The following is a 20,595-nucleotide window of genomic DNA, read 5'->3' as shown; positions in this document are numbered from 1 at the left end:
TTTTTATCCATGGGAGCTACTTGTACTGTAAGTGAAATGACTTGGCTTTCTTTAAAAGTATGTAACTCATTGCAACCACAAAAATGTCTTGTAGCAGCTTTGATGTAAGAGGCAGGTTTGCTTAACTTTTAAACTGTGTTCTCTGAAAAAAGCAGTTCAAAACTGCAAAAATGTGAACTAGGTGAATTTATTAGCAATAGAATAATTCATGTATTGCTAGTGTGCAGGAAACTTTAACTGCAGTTTTTCGTATCTCGCAAGAAATATTTATGTAGGGAATGTGATGGATTCAGACAAGCTGTTTGAGCATTATGGGGTGAGCAGAGGGGAGAAAAAAGGAAAACAAAGTCAGACAACCCTTGGATCTGGACAACTGTAGACTCGCCCAGCAGGTGGTTTCATACAGCCAGTTTACATCAGTTCACCTCCCTACATTTGCAAAACCAGCTGCTATTCCAAGAAGTACTAGGTGGTCTTAAGGCATTGAAGACAGACCAGTTCCTTTGAGTTGCTTTTGAAGGGGGGGTGGAACTGTTAACACACAATTGATATGTTGTCAGTCTTTAAACAAACCATGAATTCCAAGCTTTTTTCTTTAGTTTGTTCCATGCAAACGTCCTTGCCCTTTCAAGTAAGTTTGTTTCGGTTAAAGTTTTCCATCAACACACTTTTTTTTTTTTTTAAGTTCTGCACACTGTGTCGAAGTTGTAGATTCCGGCTATGTATTCTTTCATGGAGGTGCTGCTTGACACAGTAATGTCTCGATCTCGATTTGTCATACATGTGCTGCATCCCGTTTACTCTCTATCCAGATCGCAGATTAGCACTCCCCTTCCATCACTCCCAGCTGACAAGAACGTGTCACTAACCCACCGTCTCTCTTTGCTTTACAGTTTTGGTGTCTTGAGTGAAAGATTATTGGGCTTTTTATAACAAAAAAATAAGTGCCTTGGTTTGTTATCTCCCTCCATTGCTTCCTTCACAAGACATTTTTGCACCATCAGATTAGACAAAAATGCAGCATAATGCAAGGACTCCCATTGGGAGTGTGTGGGTTACCCCCAACCAATCCCTGTAAAGCTTCCTGATAAACTGACAGATTTTGTGCCAGCAATAGTCCACACAGTGTACCTTGTACAAAGCTAAAAGGCTAAATGTGGCTAAAGGTTTTTCTTTCTTTATTTTGCATCTTCCAGCCAGGCCTGTTTGTTCCATTTAATCAGTTGCACAGATTAGCTTTCTTTTTGATAATTTTTAATTCTGTTCACATTAAGCAACAGACCTGAACTAAGACCAAGGCAGAAAAATACAAAATTTTCGCTGTGTGTATACTAAAATACAATTGAACAATGCCTAGGTCTTCAGCTTCAAGAGTTGTTTATGCATTGTTACGCTTTGGAGCCACCCCAGCAATCCCCCCCATTTTCTTTACTCTATAATGGTGAATTTTAAGATATTCCTATTTTTTTTTAGAAGGCTGGACTTTATCAATCACTGTGTAAATATCAGATGTATTGAGAGAACATTTAACTTAATAGCTTCATTACAGTACTAGTAATTTGAAAAACAGACAACTAATCTACCTGCTTCGTCTTTTTGCTGCACTGGTGTGTGCCTTCTGTAGTTCTTCCCGATGTGTTTTTATTTTTGATGTATGGTACCTTCTGTGTAAATGTGAATTGTGCCCAATTGCACTGTTATTCATTGCAAAGTGTTCATGGACATGAATTTTGTATTTTAGAGCACTGTAGAGAATTCCCCAATCATGTTGTTTTTTGTTTTTTTTTCTCCTTATTTTTATCACAAAGATATGGGTGAGACAGGTGTCCGAGTACCTTCCATGTTTTGTGTGACCTTTTGTTGGAACTATTTTTGTCCAGATATGTGTAAGAGGAGGGGAAAAAGGCCAGAGGAGGGGGCAGGACAGGGTGTGTATTTATAGGCTGGCTGATTTAAAAAAGAAAAAAAAAAAATCAAGAGGAGTGTGAGGCTCAGAGTTTTACATCATTGTGTATCCATCTGCCTGCTCCCACTGACTGCAGTTTGTGTCACTTCATTGAGGGGGACTTCTGTGCCTCGGGGATACCATAGCAAGAGGATTTCCTGTAGGCGATTGGAATCGGGGTGACCAAAAATAACTAAATAGTGGTTTAATCTGTATTGGGTGATGGAGTAACCAAAAATCTGCAGTCAGGATTTCATAACTCATGAAGTAATGGGCTAAAGACTTAAATGAAAAATCTATTGCTTATTGACCTGTAAAATCTATTCTGCCTGTGCGTTTAATAAAAGGTTATTCCAGTGCTTCCGCAATAAAGCGCAACCTAAGAAAACTTGGATTCTTTTAGAAAATCTTTCATTTTAATGATGATCGATTCCAAATCATTTTACCCTTTCCCCTTCTGAACTTTAATCTGAATTTCAAGCTTTATTCACCAAGGTCTCCCAGCTAGCACACCAATCCGCTGCTTTGAAGGAGGCGTAGGGATTGGAGGTTTTGTAGCTCTGTGTAGGTGTCTTTTGTTAATGTGGGCCGCTGAAAGGACTGCTCATCCTGCTGTTTCACACATGGGGGGCCCTGGCCAGGCAACTGTCTGTGCCACACCTACCAACTGTGGTCAGCTGTTAGTCTCCAAGAATTGGGGTTCCTCAAGACTCCCCTTAAGATTTCAGTTGCTTTTTCAAAGAGCTTTTGACTTCTGTTAAATTGTCCCAATGAAGCAGATTCAATCAGTCAGTTAATTTAGTATTTAAGCTATGTTTTGTCTGATATAAGCTTTAGAAATAAGATAGCATGCATTAAATATTCAGCACCTGAAGTTGGCTTCTACCCAGGCACCACCATCTCAGGAAACATAACTAAATCAAACTGTGTATTGGGAGTCTTATTTCCACATATGAACAGGAACCAACTCAAGAGTTCATTCAAAGGGTGCTTTGTTTTTAACACTCTGGCCTGATATGGTAAAGATCAGTAGTCGCACAGCCAATGACCATGACTTCATCCTTCATATTGCATCGGGGAGGTGGGGAATACCCAAAAGGCAGTGTAATATTTGTAAACCCTTTCAGATTCTGATCTTCGAACTCTAAAATATTTCACATTTTATACTCCTTTTTTGTAATGACAGGAGACTGAGCTGCATTTGTTAGAACAAGCCGAGCAGTGCTGTTTTGATCTGTGCAATATATAATATATTATGGGATTTGTTTTTCGTTATCTGTAGAGTAGCATGCCTATCGTATTGTGTCTTGAGCTCCATGGATGTAATTAAAGAGAACACATCACAAGGCTCTCAACATTTCAGGTCACTTGACTGTGAGTGGTACGAAAGCGTTCTCTTTTTGGCTAAACTAAACAAAAAGCTGATGGCAGACCGACACTGCATCGTCTTTCACCTTTTCATGTGAATCATAACATGCACAAGAAGGAAGATCTTTGATATGGATTTTTGTCATGCATATATTTTAAGGTGAAAGCCTACAGTTATTATTGATGCAAAACCGGTTTTAGAATTGTAATTTACACCATGAGTAATACATTATTCTTCTAGCACCGGGGCTGTTCTGTATTTAGTTCGGCGGCAGTATATTTATCATTTTTGTCTGTCAGATCATGTCACTTACTACTTTCACACATTTACTGTCTGTGGCACAGCCACAGTCGCAGAACTGTATCACTGTACAGTGCATACCTCTCTTGGATTCTTCTTTAGACCAGCTGAAGCAAGCAAACAATCTGGTTGCAGTTCTTAATTTAGTAGGAAAATAATTAAATGAAAAAACAAAACTAGAAAAACTTTAAGTAGCTAGGATTTGCAAGTTTTCTTTCCATTTCTTGTTTTTGTCAGCTCTGTATCATTAACGTAATTATGTAGGCTTTAAGAGGTACGCTGGAGAATCTGAGCCAGATGTAAACCTCAGGAATAGGAGGTTACAGCTGAGGTTACAAAGCAGTAATCTAATGGGGTTCACTTGTAGGAGAATAGCCCTGCAATTTCCCTATTGTTTCCTCCTGTTTAATTTCCACCACTAATTAAACTTTCCTTCTAGAGGTTTAAGTGATTACATCAGGTATTCCCTGTAATTGAAGACGCCAGTCTCTCTTTTTTTTTTTGACTAAGCTGTCTGAGTAGCAAGTGAAAGCTCCCCCAGTGTTCTTTGTATGCAGGATTAAAATAGACGCCACACCCAACACCAAAGTAATATTTCCCTGTTTTAATTATCTCTGTAAGTTTTACCCCCCTTGCCAGGCTGTGTTGGAACGGGTAGCTTCTGTGTTCGTCAGGAAGTTCAGTTTCTGATTTCAAGGTTGGGAGTTGAGGAGGCTGACCGGCATTTTCCACTGCTCGCTGACTAGTATATCACTATGCCGGGAGTTATTTATGGATCCTCTAAAGAGCAAAAACTGGCACTGAATTTACACTGCACTGTTTAAAACTCGCCTCCTCTCAGAATTGACCCACTCACTCAAAGCACATAAAATCACTGATGTACTACTCACACTGGAGTTTTAGGGAACATTTACGATTCTGCCAGCTTAAGCAGTAGTACTGAACCAGGCTAGAATGAATGGTTAAAAATATTTTTTAAACACAAAGGAGTTGCAAAGGATTAAATAAACAGTGAGTAAAGACCGACCAGCTATCTGTGGTTCTGACCCTAATAGCAATAACGAGCATATTTTTTTTTTTTGTTTTAATTGTATTAATGAGAGATGACACAATAAAACATTGTAAAATTTAAATGGGTGGGAAAAATTGCAGCTAGGAATGCACTATGGTGGATAATGTTTGTGCACAGTACGTGAAGTGTCAAATGTCACCATTTTATATTTCCCTTGTTTGAGTGCGGTTTCCATTTATAGTCCGGTCATCTGTTAGAGAGAGTGCTGAACAGTATCTCCGCTCTGACTGACTGACCAAGGGGTCGCCGACTTCAAGACCAGATTGCCAACGTAGCTGTCAACTTCCGGACGTTGGTCATACACATTCGTGCACTGTCGACAGTCATCTCAAACTGCTATAAATCACATTTAATGTCTTTCACCTGCCAACATAAGGCCCTAGCCAAGTACTACATCCTGCAGAAGCCATCTACTTGTTACTGCTTTTTCCTACGGTTTTAACCTTTAACATTAGACTCGACTTGCAATTGGCATTTGCATTCATATGTCATGTTCCAATAGAGGTGGAGCAGTCTGTGAAGAGTTGTGAGTAATTTAATAATGTGGTAGCTATGGAGATTAGCAGAGGTTTTGGACTTCACTTCTGTATATCCCTGAAATATATAGACCTCTATAATAAATTATACTTCTTAGTCGCCTAAAGTAGGCAAGGTATGTAATGAGGTGAGTTGTCAGTGCCTTCAGGTGAGTTACTGCAAGTCTCCATTTGAAGCCATTATTTGTTAATATATTTATTTTCGTCCTGACCATTGGTATTCAATTTCTGTCCTGATAGTGTATGTTTAGAGTGAAAGGACTAGGACTGTAGGTAATGCATACAGTTCTTTGCAACTCATTTGAAGCACCCTTGGATGGTGCAGGGTCCAGGGAAAGCCTATAGCAAATTGCAGGCTTCATTGCAAAGCAAAATCAGAAGTGGAGTTCTGAAACAACATTCCCGTTTTTGATATTTATGTTCACTAAAAACTGAGTTATGGAGTCTGTCTTGGGCAGCTTATTGTAAAGCTACTGTGGGTTTTCATACAATTATTGGGCTCCACCCATGCAATGAGAAAGAAAGCGGTTTTCAAAGTGAGTTAATGTTGCAACTCTGGAAAACATTAGCCACATTTTAGTCTCGTATGACTAACTGCATGTTGCGTTCCAGCAGCCTAATCAAGAGCCCCGTGATCCATGCTGATGTCCCCCCAAAAAAATCAATTTCTATAATTAGCTTCCCCGTGTTTTGTGAACATGAAAGGCAGGCATCACCTGGTGTTTACTGTACTTTCTTAAAAGGCTCCATCTTGAAGATTTTATAGGCCACATTACTCCTGCTTTGGCTGAAGATGGGGGAGAAATTATACTGTGGTTGTGACTTATTAAATAAATAGCCTAGTTTAGATAAGAACTTGGGTGGCAACCAAAATCAGAAGCTTTGCTACCTTGGGCACCACTGCTCTACATTATCTGTGGGTACCCTTTAAAAATATTGTGCCTTTGAATGCTGTATTTGTGCTCAGCTGTCACTGTGGCAGATATAAAAAGGGTGAGAAAGTCATGGTTCTGGTCAATTTTAATTTTATTTTGTTAATCTGTTCTTTCAGACGTACTCTCTCATTTTATGGTACAACAGAATGAACAAGCAGAAGCAGATAACATTTCACCATAACACAAACATAAAACAATGTATTTATGGTTGTTTAAATAGATTTGATACCTCCCCTATGGCATATGCTCATATATGGATATGAGCTATCCTGTCGGAATAGATCTGCGACTCAGACAACCCATCTAAAGCTTCAGTTTGGTTAATTTAACTTGAACTCAGCAGTACCATATATATATATATATATATATATATATATATATATATATATATATATATATATATATATATATATATATATATATATATATATATATATATATATATATATATATATATATGTGTGTGTGTGTTGTGTATGTAATTTATTTTATAGTACCAAATTAATAAATTTAAAGCAATGGCAATTTGCTATGATTTGCAAATACATTGAAATGTATCCATAATACAGACACATTTATTTAAATATATTCGATTGAAGCACGTATACAGATTTTTGCTTGGTCAGGTATCCAGTGATTTTTCTTTCTTTCTTTTAGGTCACTTTGATCATGTTATTGATTTGATCATCATTAAGTCTACAAGATGGGTTCCACTTTCCTTTTTGAAATGCAAATGTAACCTATATGGGGGAAAAAAAAATTGAAGCCTGACAAATAAGCTGGTACAGTACTTTAAATCTTGCTGTGCATTTTGATGCACTAGGAAATATGAAAGTTGCCCTAAGCAAGATAGATGTAAGGTGAAATGTGGCTGAAGTAGTTCCACTGCTTAGATTTCTGCCGACAAGTCGTTTTATTTTTCCTTCATTTCCCCTCCCCCTGTACTGCAAATTGAAAGACACAATTTGATTGTCAAAACCTTTAATTCAATTATCATTTTGAAAACCTTTTCCATTCTGGGGATTAAAAATGCTGCATTGTTCTATTGATGAATTGGTTTCTGTTTCTTTTTGGCAAAAAAGCAGAAATTAAGTCTTCCCCTCAACATTTCTCTTATGTGTGTCTGTGTGTGCATCTGTGTTCTTTTCTGAGATGGACAAGCAATAGTATACAAAATTGATAGAGATGTCTAGTTGATATCTAGGGCTGCAGTAACCTGACTATGAAAACTGGCAGCTCCTTTGCCATTACAACCAACTTGCAGTGGCGTTACTGTGAAATCCAGGGGCTAAATCCCCAGTGCACAGAGTTTAAAGGCTGTTTCCATAGCACCACGGGAAACTGTATTCTTCTAGCCACTGAACTGTTACAAACAAGTTTCTATTTCAGACTGTGAGGCCAAAGACCCATTTTACTCCAAATCTTGCAGGAAATTTCTATCCACCTCCCCTCCTGTGAAATCTTAATCTTGCTGTGAACAATTAACTACTTCAGACTTAACTTCAGCACACTGGGTTACTGTGGTAATGTTTATGCAGAAAAACTACACTGCTCCCTCCAGCAGTAGCAATGAAATGGTTGGCTGCTGCAGATTTTGTTTTTAAGGCAGATTGGGTTTTGTTAAAATATTTAACTTTGCAGTGTGTTTATTAGCGCAGGCGCTGGGTCCTCGCTGATGGGGACGGGTCCTTTTCCTGAATCTGATGATTGCTTTGCTTGTATGAAAAGCCCTTGATTAGAGTGGAAAAAAACTAAAAGAAGTCTTTATCTAGCGGGGGTTGGGGTAGCTGATGCTTTTCTGGCTGGAACTGCAATTCAATCAGGCTAGTTTTTGAGGTAACCTGTACCCATCACTGTCGGGCTCGAAACACTGTGAAGCGATTTAAGACTTTGAGTTGAAGTCTTCTTGTACCAGCCGCAGATATTTGAGTTATGTGTGTATAGCACATTTTTGTAGGTCTGTCTAGAATTGTTAATCAATACAGTACAGCAAACGTGTTGCTTCTTTATCATTCTGATGATTTGCCTTTGCTTGCATCGACAGATTTTAATATAAACGTGTTTCAGATATTTTTCAATACCCCCCCCTCTCTTAATTACTGGTGGAAGTGTTCTAATGCTTCTTGTTTATGCATTCTCTAAGCATCCCAAACTTTAGAGTTCTTGTCCTCCCCCCCCCCCCCCCTCCAAAACATTGTAATAATGGATGTCACATGGACCTTCAGTTGAATTCTGGCTTTTTTGCTCTTATAGGGCAGCTCAGCGATGGGAACGCTGCGCGAGACCCGACTAGGTCAATACAGTACGATCTCTCGTGCCCTCTGCCTCCCCCGTGAGTGCACTTAATTAAAAATTACATCGAAAGCCAAGTGACCCCTGACCCCTCTCCGGTCACCTCCGTGACCTTTTAATCTGAAGGAATCTCTGTAAAATTCACAATGATGCCGAGAGAAGGGCTCCGGATATACAGCAAGTTCATAAATCATAGAAGCGAGACCCATTTAGGTTTTCTGTAATTACATTTTTTTGGGCTAGGAAGGTGCCTTCTGAGAGATGCTTAAAAAGCACATTCAGGTTGACTTTATAATATGCACTACCCATCTCCTTTATAGTGAATGCTTTTTTATTTTTTTTATTTTTTAATCGAGCTGCCTTCCTCCTCTGAATGATTTTTGCAGGAAGAATGACATACAAGATAACTTGTTTTTCAGGATCATATTTTTCTCCAAAGCCTGTGACTCTATTATGGAAAGGAAAAGAAGAAGAAGAAAAAACAAATCTTAGCCCCTACAGGGAAGGACACCAGCAGGAGCGTGAGACTTTTGTCTTTTCCCAACTCCACTCACCCCCCCCTGAACTCTAGCCAGACAGAAGACAGAGGCCTCTGAGAAGTTATACATATCGTATTTACCCCCCACCCCCAGTCTCCTTACCACCACCACCACCCCCCTCTCCAGCTCGCTCGGTACACAAAAGCACATTTCTTAAAAGGAAAAAAAGTTTTCATGAAAGGTCTGAATAACTAATGCCTGAGATCAGCTTTCCAACATGCAAACACAATGAAAAAACTTGTATTCACCCTGGAGCCCTTGTCTCGAAGGCTTTGCTGATGTGTTGTAGCTGCAGTTCATTGATCCTGTCTTAGCACAGTATTGGTGGCTCCCGGTTTCTTTTGAGGACCAGGGGACTGGTGATTGGGGGTGGGGTGGGGTGGACAGGACAGGACAGGACAGGACAGTGATAATGGATCAGAGCGCTGAATGTAGTCAAGATGTGTTCTTGTTAAAAGTGCTTGCAATGTCCAGCAGATTATAGCAATGCACCTGTTTCACTTGAGGGCTGCAGTACAATTAAATGATATCTCAGGGCTTACTTTTGTAGTTACTGCTTTTGAAGGTTTTACAAAAGCAAAGATGCCAGGGGTGCCAGAAGCCATCTTGATGCAGCAGATCTGAAACATTACGTAAATTGGAAGTGTGAAGTCTACTACTACAAGCTGTTTAGGTTTCATATCATAATTCAGAATAATAGCAGAGTTGTTTTCATGTAGTTTTTTTACTTTTGGCCTTTTTTGTTGGGGCAGGGCAAGGGACAGGGAATTTATACAGAAGCGAAGACTTATTGCACTACCCCTACCACCCATTTGCTTTTATGTATATTTTTTTATCCCTATAGCGTTCATATGGAATAAACTAATTGGGTCCTGTAGACACTTAACTTGACGGTTACCCACAGCAATGTCATTTCCATAGTTGTCTGCAGATTGGAAATTAATGTTGACAATTTCTACTTAAGTGACCACAAGTCTCCGTGCAATTCTGACTATTCTGTAGTTAACCAGGACTATTTTATTTGACTTGATTTTTTCCCCTTGGATCCAGGCATTCTATTTCTTCAAACCTAACATTTTCTCCTCTTGTTGCTTTTACAGGAGCCTAAGTGACACTGGCTAACAATGGGATTGTGAATCTGGAAAAAGCTGGGAAGCGACGCTGAGACAGAGCGAACGAGCGAGAAGAAGAGAAAAAAAGTGGTTGTAAAAAGGCATCGGGACAGCAGTGCATGCTGCCGCTGATCTGGGCGTGTCCCCTTCGGTGAGAGAGCGAGAGAGAGAACCGATAAAACAATGCTCAATAAACGGAGAGCCTGCGTGGAGGCCGGGGCTTATCAGCTGGCTCCCGGCAGGACTACCTTTCTAATAATGGGGCTGCTGGTAGCAGTTGTCCATGGCAACTGGCCTGACGGGCAGGTGGAGGTAGTGCGGGACTTGGGCAGCCAGCTGGAGGCATCGATGCAGTCGGCAGTGCTCACAGATCTGCAGGAGAGTGTCAACGCAGCAGCAGTTGTACTGCCTGCTGGTATCCCAGACTCCTCTGCCGTGGTGGGCAGGGTGTTCCAGATGAAGGTTCCCACGGAAACCGCAGACACCCACAGCAGTACAGTGAAGGTAAGCTTGTTTTTCTCCTACAGGTGCCCGTGTTGCTATTCCCACCTGTTTTGAACTGAGTGGGAATGTTAAGCCTTTTTTTTTTTCTTCCCACTCCTTTCTTCAACCCCACTGTTCTCAAAGGAGTCAATGCTGCCATTAAAAGCACACAGCTGGTGTTTTATATCTAGACAAGCGTGTCTTTTATTTACAGGTATTGTTTCCGTTAATGCTAATGTGCCGTTCAGGTTAATGCTGGTATTCATCTGCACTCTTAATGTTAAAATCTTTAAAGGACTTCTATCTCTCATATCCCACAAAATCACTGAAATCCACACGTGAGCTACCCTAGCAGGTTGATCGTTAAAGCTCCATGCCTCCAAATCGGGAGCTGCTACCCATTTTGCATGAGTAACTGTAAAAGTGTGAGACCAGATGGTACAGTCAGGAATACATGCAAGCTCGATTTTAAAGCCATCTCCCAGTTTATATATTAAGTTAATATAGGCCACATTAAATGTTCATCACCTCTCCAGCTAATTAAGAGTTTTTTTTATTAAAATCATCTTTGTACGCTGAAAGATAGTGTCATAACCTGAAGCATCATCATCTGTATTTTATATTCCGCCCTGCACTTACAATTTTACCATGGTATTCACTCAACACTTACATTTCTTTAAATGAACGTGATACTCTAGGTCACCAATGTTTATTTGAGCCGAGCGTCTGATTCAGTGCCCTGTGAACAATGAGATTTTTATACCACTGCAATATAATCTAAATCTAAAGCTGCTGTATAAGCTACTACATGCCTTTGTGTCCTGTACATATAATGCTCAAACTATTGACGGCAACCACACGTTAACTGGATGTTTCTAATGGCAGTACAGATATGTGCAGTCACCATATTTGTGGATAATGCATTTTACAATGGGACAATAGGGGGGATATAGCAATCAGTTATTTCTGCTTGCATCCAGGGGCACACAAACATTACCCAAAGCCATCAAAACAAGGCTGTGTAAGTAAAGAGACAGTTGAGTAAATTTTGATTAGAAAATAAATCCATTCTAAAGCTGTGGTTTGTGCTGCCTGTCTTGCCTGCATGTGCTTCTCAGATCAAGGCTGCCCCTCAGCAAACTCGCATATGTAATAAACTGGAATGCTCTCTGCTGTTTACAAAGAATATTAAGAGGTCTTCGGTTTAAGTACAGTTTTATTACTGCGCGAGGAAGACCGATTTCAAAAGCTATTGCTTGGGAAACAACCACAACCCATTTAGAGAGCAGCCCATAAGGCAAATGTAATCAAAAGGCTTTCTGTCCTTCAGCTGACTGGGTACAGCCTCGATTGTGACGATTTTCCCTCCTTTGTACTACTGCAGCTGACTGAAGCCTGCGGTGGCTTTGTTTCGACATGTTACGCATTTCCTATTGTGGGTACCAGCTGTACACAACAGGAAGCTTGTGACTCAGATTTATTTATACATTTTTGGTTTCGTTATCTCAGTGATTTCACCTTGATCTTGAGAATATGACATATTGCATTTTGCACGTCACATCCGTTTTAATAGCTTGCTCTGACACTGGCCTGTTTTCTGTGCCTGATTGGCTAGCCTGTATTACCACTTCATGAATATCCCTTCCAGATCTTTACAAGCTCACTAGGAGGAGGGGACAGGGTGTTGAGTGATTCCGCTACCAAGGAGGAAAATTGTATGCGTAATATTCTGTCAACCTCTGTAATCATCCACATGATGGTTGCAGTATACACAAACTCTAGTAATTAACAGGTGTCTATTTTAATCAAGGGAAGGTTATTCGAGACGTAGGATTTAAAGCTTTACATTGAGCAGAACAGATCAATGGGTGGCATGGAGAGTGATGTATAGGTGATGTATCTTTATTTTTTTCCTCGCTGTACGAAACTATAAATTCAGTGAATTATTTCAGACAGAATGCCAGTTGTGCAGACTCCTGTTCCAAGAGTGTGCCATGTATCTTGGAGGATGGAAGTCTGAAAAAAGTACCGGTTGATGAAAAATGCATGACTCCAGCAGATTCCTATTCATTGTCCACCACATCCCCCACTGATGCATACTTGCACAATGGCCACTCAGGAGTGGCCTGATGTCTATAAGTCTTCCTAATGAAGGATCGTTCCTGCCTTGTTGAATGCATAAAAAAAAAAAAAAAAAAGTTGAAACCATGAACCCTTTTTCACATATTTGGTAAATCTCTCCTGACAGCTGTGCCCAAAGAATGCAAATGCAAAGCTGTTTTTCTTTCTTCGGGAGGGAAAGGAAGAGGGTATAGCTGTTTTTCCGAAATGTTGTAAAATGAAGTCCCTTTGCCACATTCTGCACAGGCACAATGATTTATTTTTGTTTTTTGTTTTTTAATTGTACATTTTTTTAACACTTTTGTTCACCCATGCAGATTCTCTCCATTCCTAAAGGCTATTCTGCCATCTTTTATTTGCAATTGTTTGCCTTTTATTCTCATGTGCATCACTCACTTACTATTCAATGTTTAAATTATAATAAATCTGACCCAAACGTGTCCATTGTGAGCACTTCTGGCTTTTGATCCTTTTAAGAGATGAATATGTAATAGGTGAAAATGAAGCGTCTTCCATTGGACTAAAGGGTAATGTTCTTTCTGACAATTTGAAATAGTCCTACCCTTCGGAAAAAGCACAAACCTTTTAACGTCATTTATTTTGAGACCTTAAGTGTTGGCACTTAACTTGACGGTTACCCACAGCGATGCGGCTATACTTTTTTTTTTTTTTTTTTTTTTTTTACCCCCCCATCATAAAGAGTGCATTTCGGAGAGAAATCATTCTGAATCCCCTCTGTCTTTGGATACCATGCATTGTAAAAAGCTCTTAATGCCTGGGCATCTCAATACCTCAGGTTGTTAATCTAATAATCTAGTCAAATAAGCATGAAAATTTGAATATGTGGCCAGTGTGAAAAATGCTACCTATTGTAAAATGATTGTGCATTAGGGCCTATACAATTCAGCGGTTGAAATAAAAATATATCTTGGACAGTTATTAATGACAGATTTTTTGTTTTTCATTTTAGTTACTTGTTGTTATTGTCTTTGTTGTGATGTCTCCTGCATGTTTTTATAACAATGGAAAAAAATGGGAAATTATTTTCTCTTTATTTACTCTTAGTATTTACCCAAGGATGGGCCCTGAAGTGTAAGTAGGGCTGGCACCAGTGGCAGTGGAAAACATTTATCAGGAGGACTGTAGAGACAGTGGTGACTCATTTTTTGGTCAAACATAAATCGTTCCAGATTAGTATGTAGTATTCTGGCCGGGCTTAATTTCCTATTATTTATTTAGATTTTCCCAGCATAGCAACCAGCTTTGTAGAATTACTGCATCTTTTAAGGCATTCTAGATTTGGCATTTGTTCTTGATCTGGGCATGTAAGTATATAAGTGCCATTCTTAGGAACAGTGCCACATTTACTTAGCAGAATCAGCTCAAGGTTAGGCGAAGATCAACACAGAGAATGGATGGATTCCCTTTGAAGATAATTTTAGATTTGCCTGGTTTTAAGCAGCCACCGGAAGGCTGTAAGGGTCTGCCAGTGTTTAGCTCTGTTTTCTCTTAAAAAGTCCTCTTAAGCTTTCATGCGGCCAGTCCATTTCAAAATTAAGTATGTTTTGGAGGAATACACTGTTGCACAGCATTGTTTTTTTGTTTTTTTTAACCTTTGTAATTTACATCTTGAATTTTTTCATTGGAAGGTTGAAGGTCCATCTCACTTAACTTATGAAGTTTGGTTAATTAGTATTGCTTACATCCCTGCACTGATCTACATAGAGGAGAGAAAAGCCAGACCACTTTAGAGTGAAATGTCTTCCCAGAGAAGCAGTTTTATACTTTTGGTAGAGACAATAACTATGAGATTGAATTTGAAATTATCACTTTTGAATCCGTTGGTACAATACAAAAAACAGGACTAAATATTACATTTTAACTAAGTAATACTTGGGTGTGTTATAAAGCTATAGCAATGCAAAATGCTGCTACTTTCTCTATAAACTGCATAGCATGTGTCATGGTACAATAGCCATTCCTTATAGCTTTTTAATGGCAAAATTCTCCGGGGAGTGTTATTTTCTCTCCACAAAGACTGCAGTCTTGCCTTATAAATCTGCTTCCTCGTACATACCACTTCCTAAGAGCAGTGTGTCAGTCCTGTGTAGGAAAGCTATGAGCTGTAATGGACACAGAGGGTGGCAAACAGGGTGGCTGACAGTGGAAGAAAGGGGACTTTCACTGTCGCCAAGCTGCATGATCAGCATTAACTGTCTGTGATCCCTGTCTTTCCTCAATATAGAAATGACAGCACTTCTCACTTGGCTTACTGCACAGGATGATGGGTGAGAAATTCCTCTTGCAGTGCATCATTAGCTTTTGGATTGCTTCTTAATTTATATATATAAAAAAAAAAAAGACGATTGCTTTCCTAGTGATAAACAGAAATATGTTGGGGGTGATGGGGGTAGAGGCTTGTGTACTCAGGAAGAGCATTCCCTATCCTTGAAAACATTTATATTTAGTTAACGCTTTACGCCTTGTTTGGTTTTTGCTTAGTCACACTTTTTGTATTTGTTTTAATGCAATATGTTAAATGTTTCTGAGGACACATTATAGGTTGTCTTTCAGCTAACAGAGTAAATATGAATTGCCCGTTTCCCAAAATAAACTTGTAAGTGAGCTGACATGGCTGAACCAAAATTACGCTACATGTTCTACATTTTAGTATCCTGTGACTTCTAATCTATTCTATTTAATGTAGAGATTTTTCATATTCAGTGGGGTTGTTTGGTTTGACTCTTACCACTTGATTTTTCCTTGACTATTTGTTATGGGTATTGTTTTGTAGCATCGGGTTAATGGCTTGTAAAAGCAATTCTTTACTACAAGTACGGTTTGCAATCTTCAAACTTTCTCCCAGGGGTATTTACAGCAGCTTTGGTGCCGAGGCGATGTAGTTAGCAGCAGGTTTGCTGTTGGGTCCACAGTTGCAGCCGCTGTGCATCTCCGGCAATGTTTGGCTTCATCCAATATGTGATTTGCTACACTGACTCCAGCTGATAAAGCGGGAACCAAAACAACTAAATAACCTGAATTGTCAGCGCTCATCCCTCACAAGCAGTGAGCTCCATTTGTATTCAATTTCCCTTCTTGCACAGCCTTGGCTTTCTCTAACTGAATGTCTGCCTTTCACATAGCACTACAGTATGCTCCATTTGGCTTCTGAAGGCCTCATTTGTGGTTTTACTGCAAACTACCAATTTCACTTTGAAGCAGCCATGTAATTATTGCTAACCACATGGCAAGCAACAATGAAAGAAAGGGACCATTTGGAAACGCAGCCCCACAACCTGGATGAATTTGGATTTGACAGTTTCTGATTTATGCATTTCATTATCAATATCCTGTACACCCTTTGTTTAAACAAATGTACTCAATCCAACAACCATTTTTTTTTTTTTTTTTTTTTTTTTATAAACTTTATCAGACTTACTGGGATCATTTTTTATGTAGCTCAAACTATAGCACCCAGCAGGCAACTGTGTTTGTGTTCACAGAAAATCAGGTCATGTTCCTCAGTTGGAACACTTCAAAACACTGCAAAACCTGAAACTCAAACGACGTTTCACCACGTTTGAGTGCCTCAGCAGTGGAACACCCTCTCATCAGTGGAACATAGAATCTTTTGTTTATAAGGTCTATGCTAAATATGCTAAACCCACATATTGCACTTTTAAGTGTATTTTTTTGTTTTTTGTTGTTGGGGTAGAAAAAATATATATCCATGATACATGGATAAATTTCAGTGGCAAAACACCAAGCACAAAATGGAACAAGCAAGCACATTTGTACTGTTATATACATTCTTCTACAAAGTAATTTTATGCTGATGGATGCTTCAATTACTTCAGAACTAAATGTCATGGTGTGAAATAGAAAAAAGTTATACTGCATATTTAATGCATTATGGTTTTGTTCCAATACGCAGAAGAAAGGGTTAAATTCTTGCTTGTGTTTATTTTTTTATTATTCTTTAGCAGGATGATGCATGTATAATCTTAATAGTAGGTAATCTATATTTTGTGCCTTTTAAACATCCGCTGGTAGGCCCGTTTGGGCTTCGCCTTTTCATTCTCCACCAGAAAAATCGACAACTCAAACTGCGTTTCATCTGCCTGGCCTCCATTTCACCCTCGCAGTATTACAAAGAGTTGCCTGTGCCTACTCCACCGAAATATGAATCTTATCATTACAGCCGTCTTCAAACTGCTATAATAGGCTCTTTTTTTCTTTTGCCCCCACCTCCTCCTATTTAACAATGCAACTCCTTCTACTGTACGCACCGCCAAGGCTTTCAGCACACACAATGCACTTTCTTCCTTTCCTCCCCCTCATCTGCTTATTAAACAGGATGTTCTGTTGGATTTGGCAATGAAAAGACTTCTCGCCTGGTCTGATGGGCCCTTACACGCACAGGCTTTTGAAACCCTAGAAATACTTTTGGGTTTACACCATGTGATATAGACAGATTTTTAAATCCCTTTCCATTCCATTAAAACAAAATGATAAAGTGTAACTGCAAAGAAACTGTTAGAAACACAAAAGCATAGAGCATTTATATCAGGCTGAGCCAACAGCATTAGACTATTAAAAATGCCATCTGACCAATTCAACTGATAATTAGGTCAGAAAACTTCTTATTTAGTGCTGATCAGATGGATTCTGAACATTGCAGGCAATTCTACTGTAAGCAACTTGGAGGAAAAAAAGAATGTCTTGGTCATTGGGAGACTGAAGGTTCTGAATAAAGTTTCATTGTCATACACAGACTCAACGTGTCCTAGAAGGGGTTACTGTGAAGTGCAAAGCGCCTGGTGTTAGTTCAGATTTTTGTCCAAATTAGTGTCCTCTTCAGAGGAAGAAGCCAATTGCATTCCAGTGGAGAAGCTGTGAGGTCACAGTGCTGAAATATGTTGAGACGGGAGCTGCACGGTTTGCCATGGGAATGGGTATTAATTTGCAATGGCTTACAGAAAAAATAAGAAATGTAGAAAGAAACCATTCAGTGCAATATTTCCAGAGGAATGATGCTGCAAACAGCAGTATGATATGTCTCTGTTTGATGGGTCAGGAGGGTTAGGATGAGTAATGAGAGCTGTGTAATCTATGGTTTCTACAGTCCTGCTTTAGCTTATGCGATCGTGGCCAAGGAGAGATTTATACCAATAAGCAAACTATTACATTATTGTGACATAAATGGCTTTTCTGTTTGTGGTAATTTAATGTTAAGCCCAATATGAATGCTCTGCAGCCCCAGTCCTCTAAATAAATGCAGGGCGAAGGAACTTGGAAGAGGAAAAAACGAAATGAAACCAAAAATAAATTGCAATTTGTTTCTTAAACCAATGTGAAACTTCATTTGTTAAAACAATATATAATTGGACAGTAGATTCTGCTGAGCCTCCTCATTGTGAGAGAGTCTGTGTATTTGAAGAATTAAATCACTTTGATTTAAAAGATGTATACACCCCCCCGAAGAAGGAAAATAAACAAAACTGCTGCCAAACATCTACCAAAGTCAATTTCAATAACAAAAATGAACATTACAGCAAGATGAGTATGGGAACAGATTAAGGTAAAGGCCAGGCCTATTAATTAAACACAGAAAATGTATTTCTGTATCTATATATATATAAGATATTTTAAGTCCAGGGAACAATTTTTTTTAAAGGCCAGTCTAAGCTTGTAGTTGAAGGTCAGGGCCATGGGAGTATCGTCCCTATAATAAGACAATCCGGTTATAATCTCAACAGCTGGGTTGTTTGACAGTCGGGCTTCACTAATGTCTGGCTGTCCAGTAAACTGTTGCAGGTATTGCCTAATTGTGACTCTTGTGACAAAGAAGGGATAATGGAGTATGGCTTTTGATTCTGCTCGAGGCTCGCTTAATTAATGTCCCTTCTGTTTAAAATGGCCAATCCTCTCATTATTACTGTATTATTTACAAACCCATACCAGTAAATGACACTTTTGCGGGCTTGCACTTTGAAGTCGCGTTAGACAAAGAAAGAGAGAGCTTGTGCAAAAATATAGGGGGGGGGAGCTGGAATCCAGTTGTAGAATGGACACTGTTCTCAGAGTTTGCTTTGTGTAAAACAAGGTCACCTCCAGTAAAACTTAAAACCTCAGATTTGCTGAAAATAACTAGTTGTTGACATTGGGGACCTTGGTTTTCATCAAGCAGAGGTAGCCGTGCAGTACTGGGGTGGTGGTGCGAATATATACACTGAAATAAATAACTAGCTTTTGTCATGCCTTCATGCAGGTAAGGTGGTCATGTCGATTACACCTCATAGATATAGCGCCTTGTTTTTGTGCGTATATCCCTAAGCCATTCACATTCCTTTTCTGGTGTACTGATGTGGATTAGTAGCTCAGGAGATTCTAAATAAGTATTTCAATTTCGTATGAACCATTTCTTGAGGGCTAGTTTGATGCAACCTAAAATATTGTGTAGTATTATGAAGCATATTATACTCTTGTCCCCTTGGATGAAGGTGCCTGAACAAATGAATTAACACATTTTTGAATTAAAACTGCTTCATTAGGTGGGCCTGGTAATATAATATGTGCCATGTTTCTTGAGCTTTATCATGGAAACCTTTTCCTTCTTTGGTCAGTGATGGTTATTTTTAGTAATATTCCACACTAGGATGAAGAAGGATCAAGTCCACAGAAGATATCGGGTTATGATGGTCTTTGGAAAAAGTTGTCCATTTTATTTTGGAATTGTGGTGCTGGGGGCTTTGGGGGGGTTAAAAAAAAAAAGGAAATGCACAGGGGTGTTGAATGAAAGCAGTACTGCAACAGCGCTCCCCCTGTGAGATCTGTGTACTGGTTAATGCATTAATGATCTATCACGGGAGCATTAGCCTTAAATAATTTATCAACTAAAAATTATCAACTGCAAAATGAACTTGTACAGGCTGAGGATTTGTTGTTTTGTTCCATTTGTTTGTTTTTTGGTTTGTTTTTCAAATGCCTATTACTGTATCTTTTGCTGGGGAATATGACAGTTATGCTGTTTTATGGTCATTTTACTTGATATTAAAGAAATCGATGCTCACATTTCCCGAGAAATGTAATAAAATATTCATTAAAAGGCCAGTAGTTTTGTTAGAAATTTCATAACCAGATTTTCCCATTGGTTTTAAAACTTATTTCCATTTTGGTTATAGCTCTTTGAGAAACTTAATTGGTTCAAACTGAGTTTTTATGCATGCATGAAATCGCATGCTGGATGAGTATGTGTTCTCCGCAGGCTTTTCTTCACAGTTCTGACCTATGCAGAGAACGCTTTTGCTTAGATGCTGAGGGTCCTGTTGACCGATGGTAACATTTTGGGTGCTTTCAAAAAATATCAAAGTATAATTTATCCTTTGTATAGAAAAGCTATTAGAAACTGAATCATACACAGCCGTTTATATAACAACCCTGTCACATAGAATGAAAGAGATTAAAGAATATGATATCATCGGTATTCAACTGACCTTCCTCTTCACTTACTTGCCTCACAAGCTGAAATGGTTGTTCTTTAATGATTCTGCTTAGATAGCCCACGTTAAATACTGTATAGTGTTTGGCATCCATGTCAAAAAGTACTTCTATTCATATTTAGTAATTTTTAACAAATGGTAAGGTGCACAAATCCATACATGCATAGTCACAGACTCTAAGATAGAAGTAAAACATGAATGTGTTTGTTAGTTCTCAGTACATGAAAACAGTGGGGACTTGCCTAAGATGCAAAATAGGATTGGAAAGACTTCTTTAAAAAAAAACAAAAAAAAAAAACACATGATATAGGCTACATGAAATGCAGATGCAGAGTCCCTCCAAAAGGAAGTGGAATTGTCTGATTTTTCCCACAACAATTTTAAGCCAG

General features: G+C 39.0%; 1 protein-coding gene across 2 annotated transcripts in view; it reads left to right on the top strand.

Moving 5' to 3' along the window:
* dag1 (dystroglycan 1) overlaps positions 1-20,595 on the top strand; it is a 39,932-nt gene that overhangs the window by 10,879 nt on the left and 8,458 nt on the right. For both annotated transcript variants that reach the window (XM_066698285.1, XM_066698286.1), the window contains exon 2: positions 10,089-10,604. In XM_066698285.1, the coding sequence (XP_066554382.1) occupies positions 10,284-10,604 (321 nt within the window). In that variant the 5' untranslated portion in view covers positions 10,089-10,283. The remainder of the gene's footprint in view (positions 1-10,088; positions 10,605-20,595) is intronic.

The sequence above is a fragment of the Amia ocellicauda genome, chromosome 3, assembly GCF_036373705.1.
Source record: "Amia ocellicauda isolate fAmiCal2 chromosome 3, fAmiCal2.hap1, whole genome shotgun sequence".
Classification (NCBI taxonomy): Eukaryota; Metazoa; Chordata; class Actinopteri; order Amiiformes; family Amiidae; genus Amia; species Amia ocellicauda.
The sequence above is the reverse complement of the archived record's forward strand: the minus strand, read 5'-3'. Positions and strand labels throughout refer to the sequence as shown.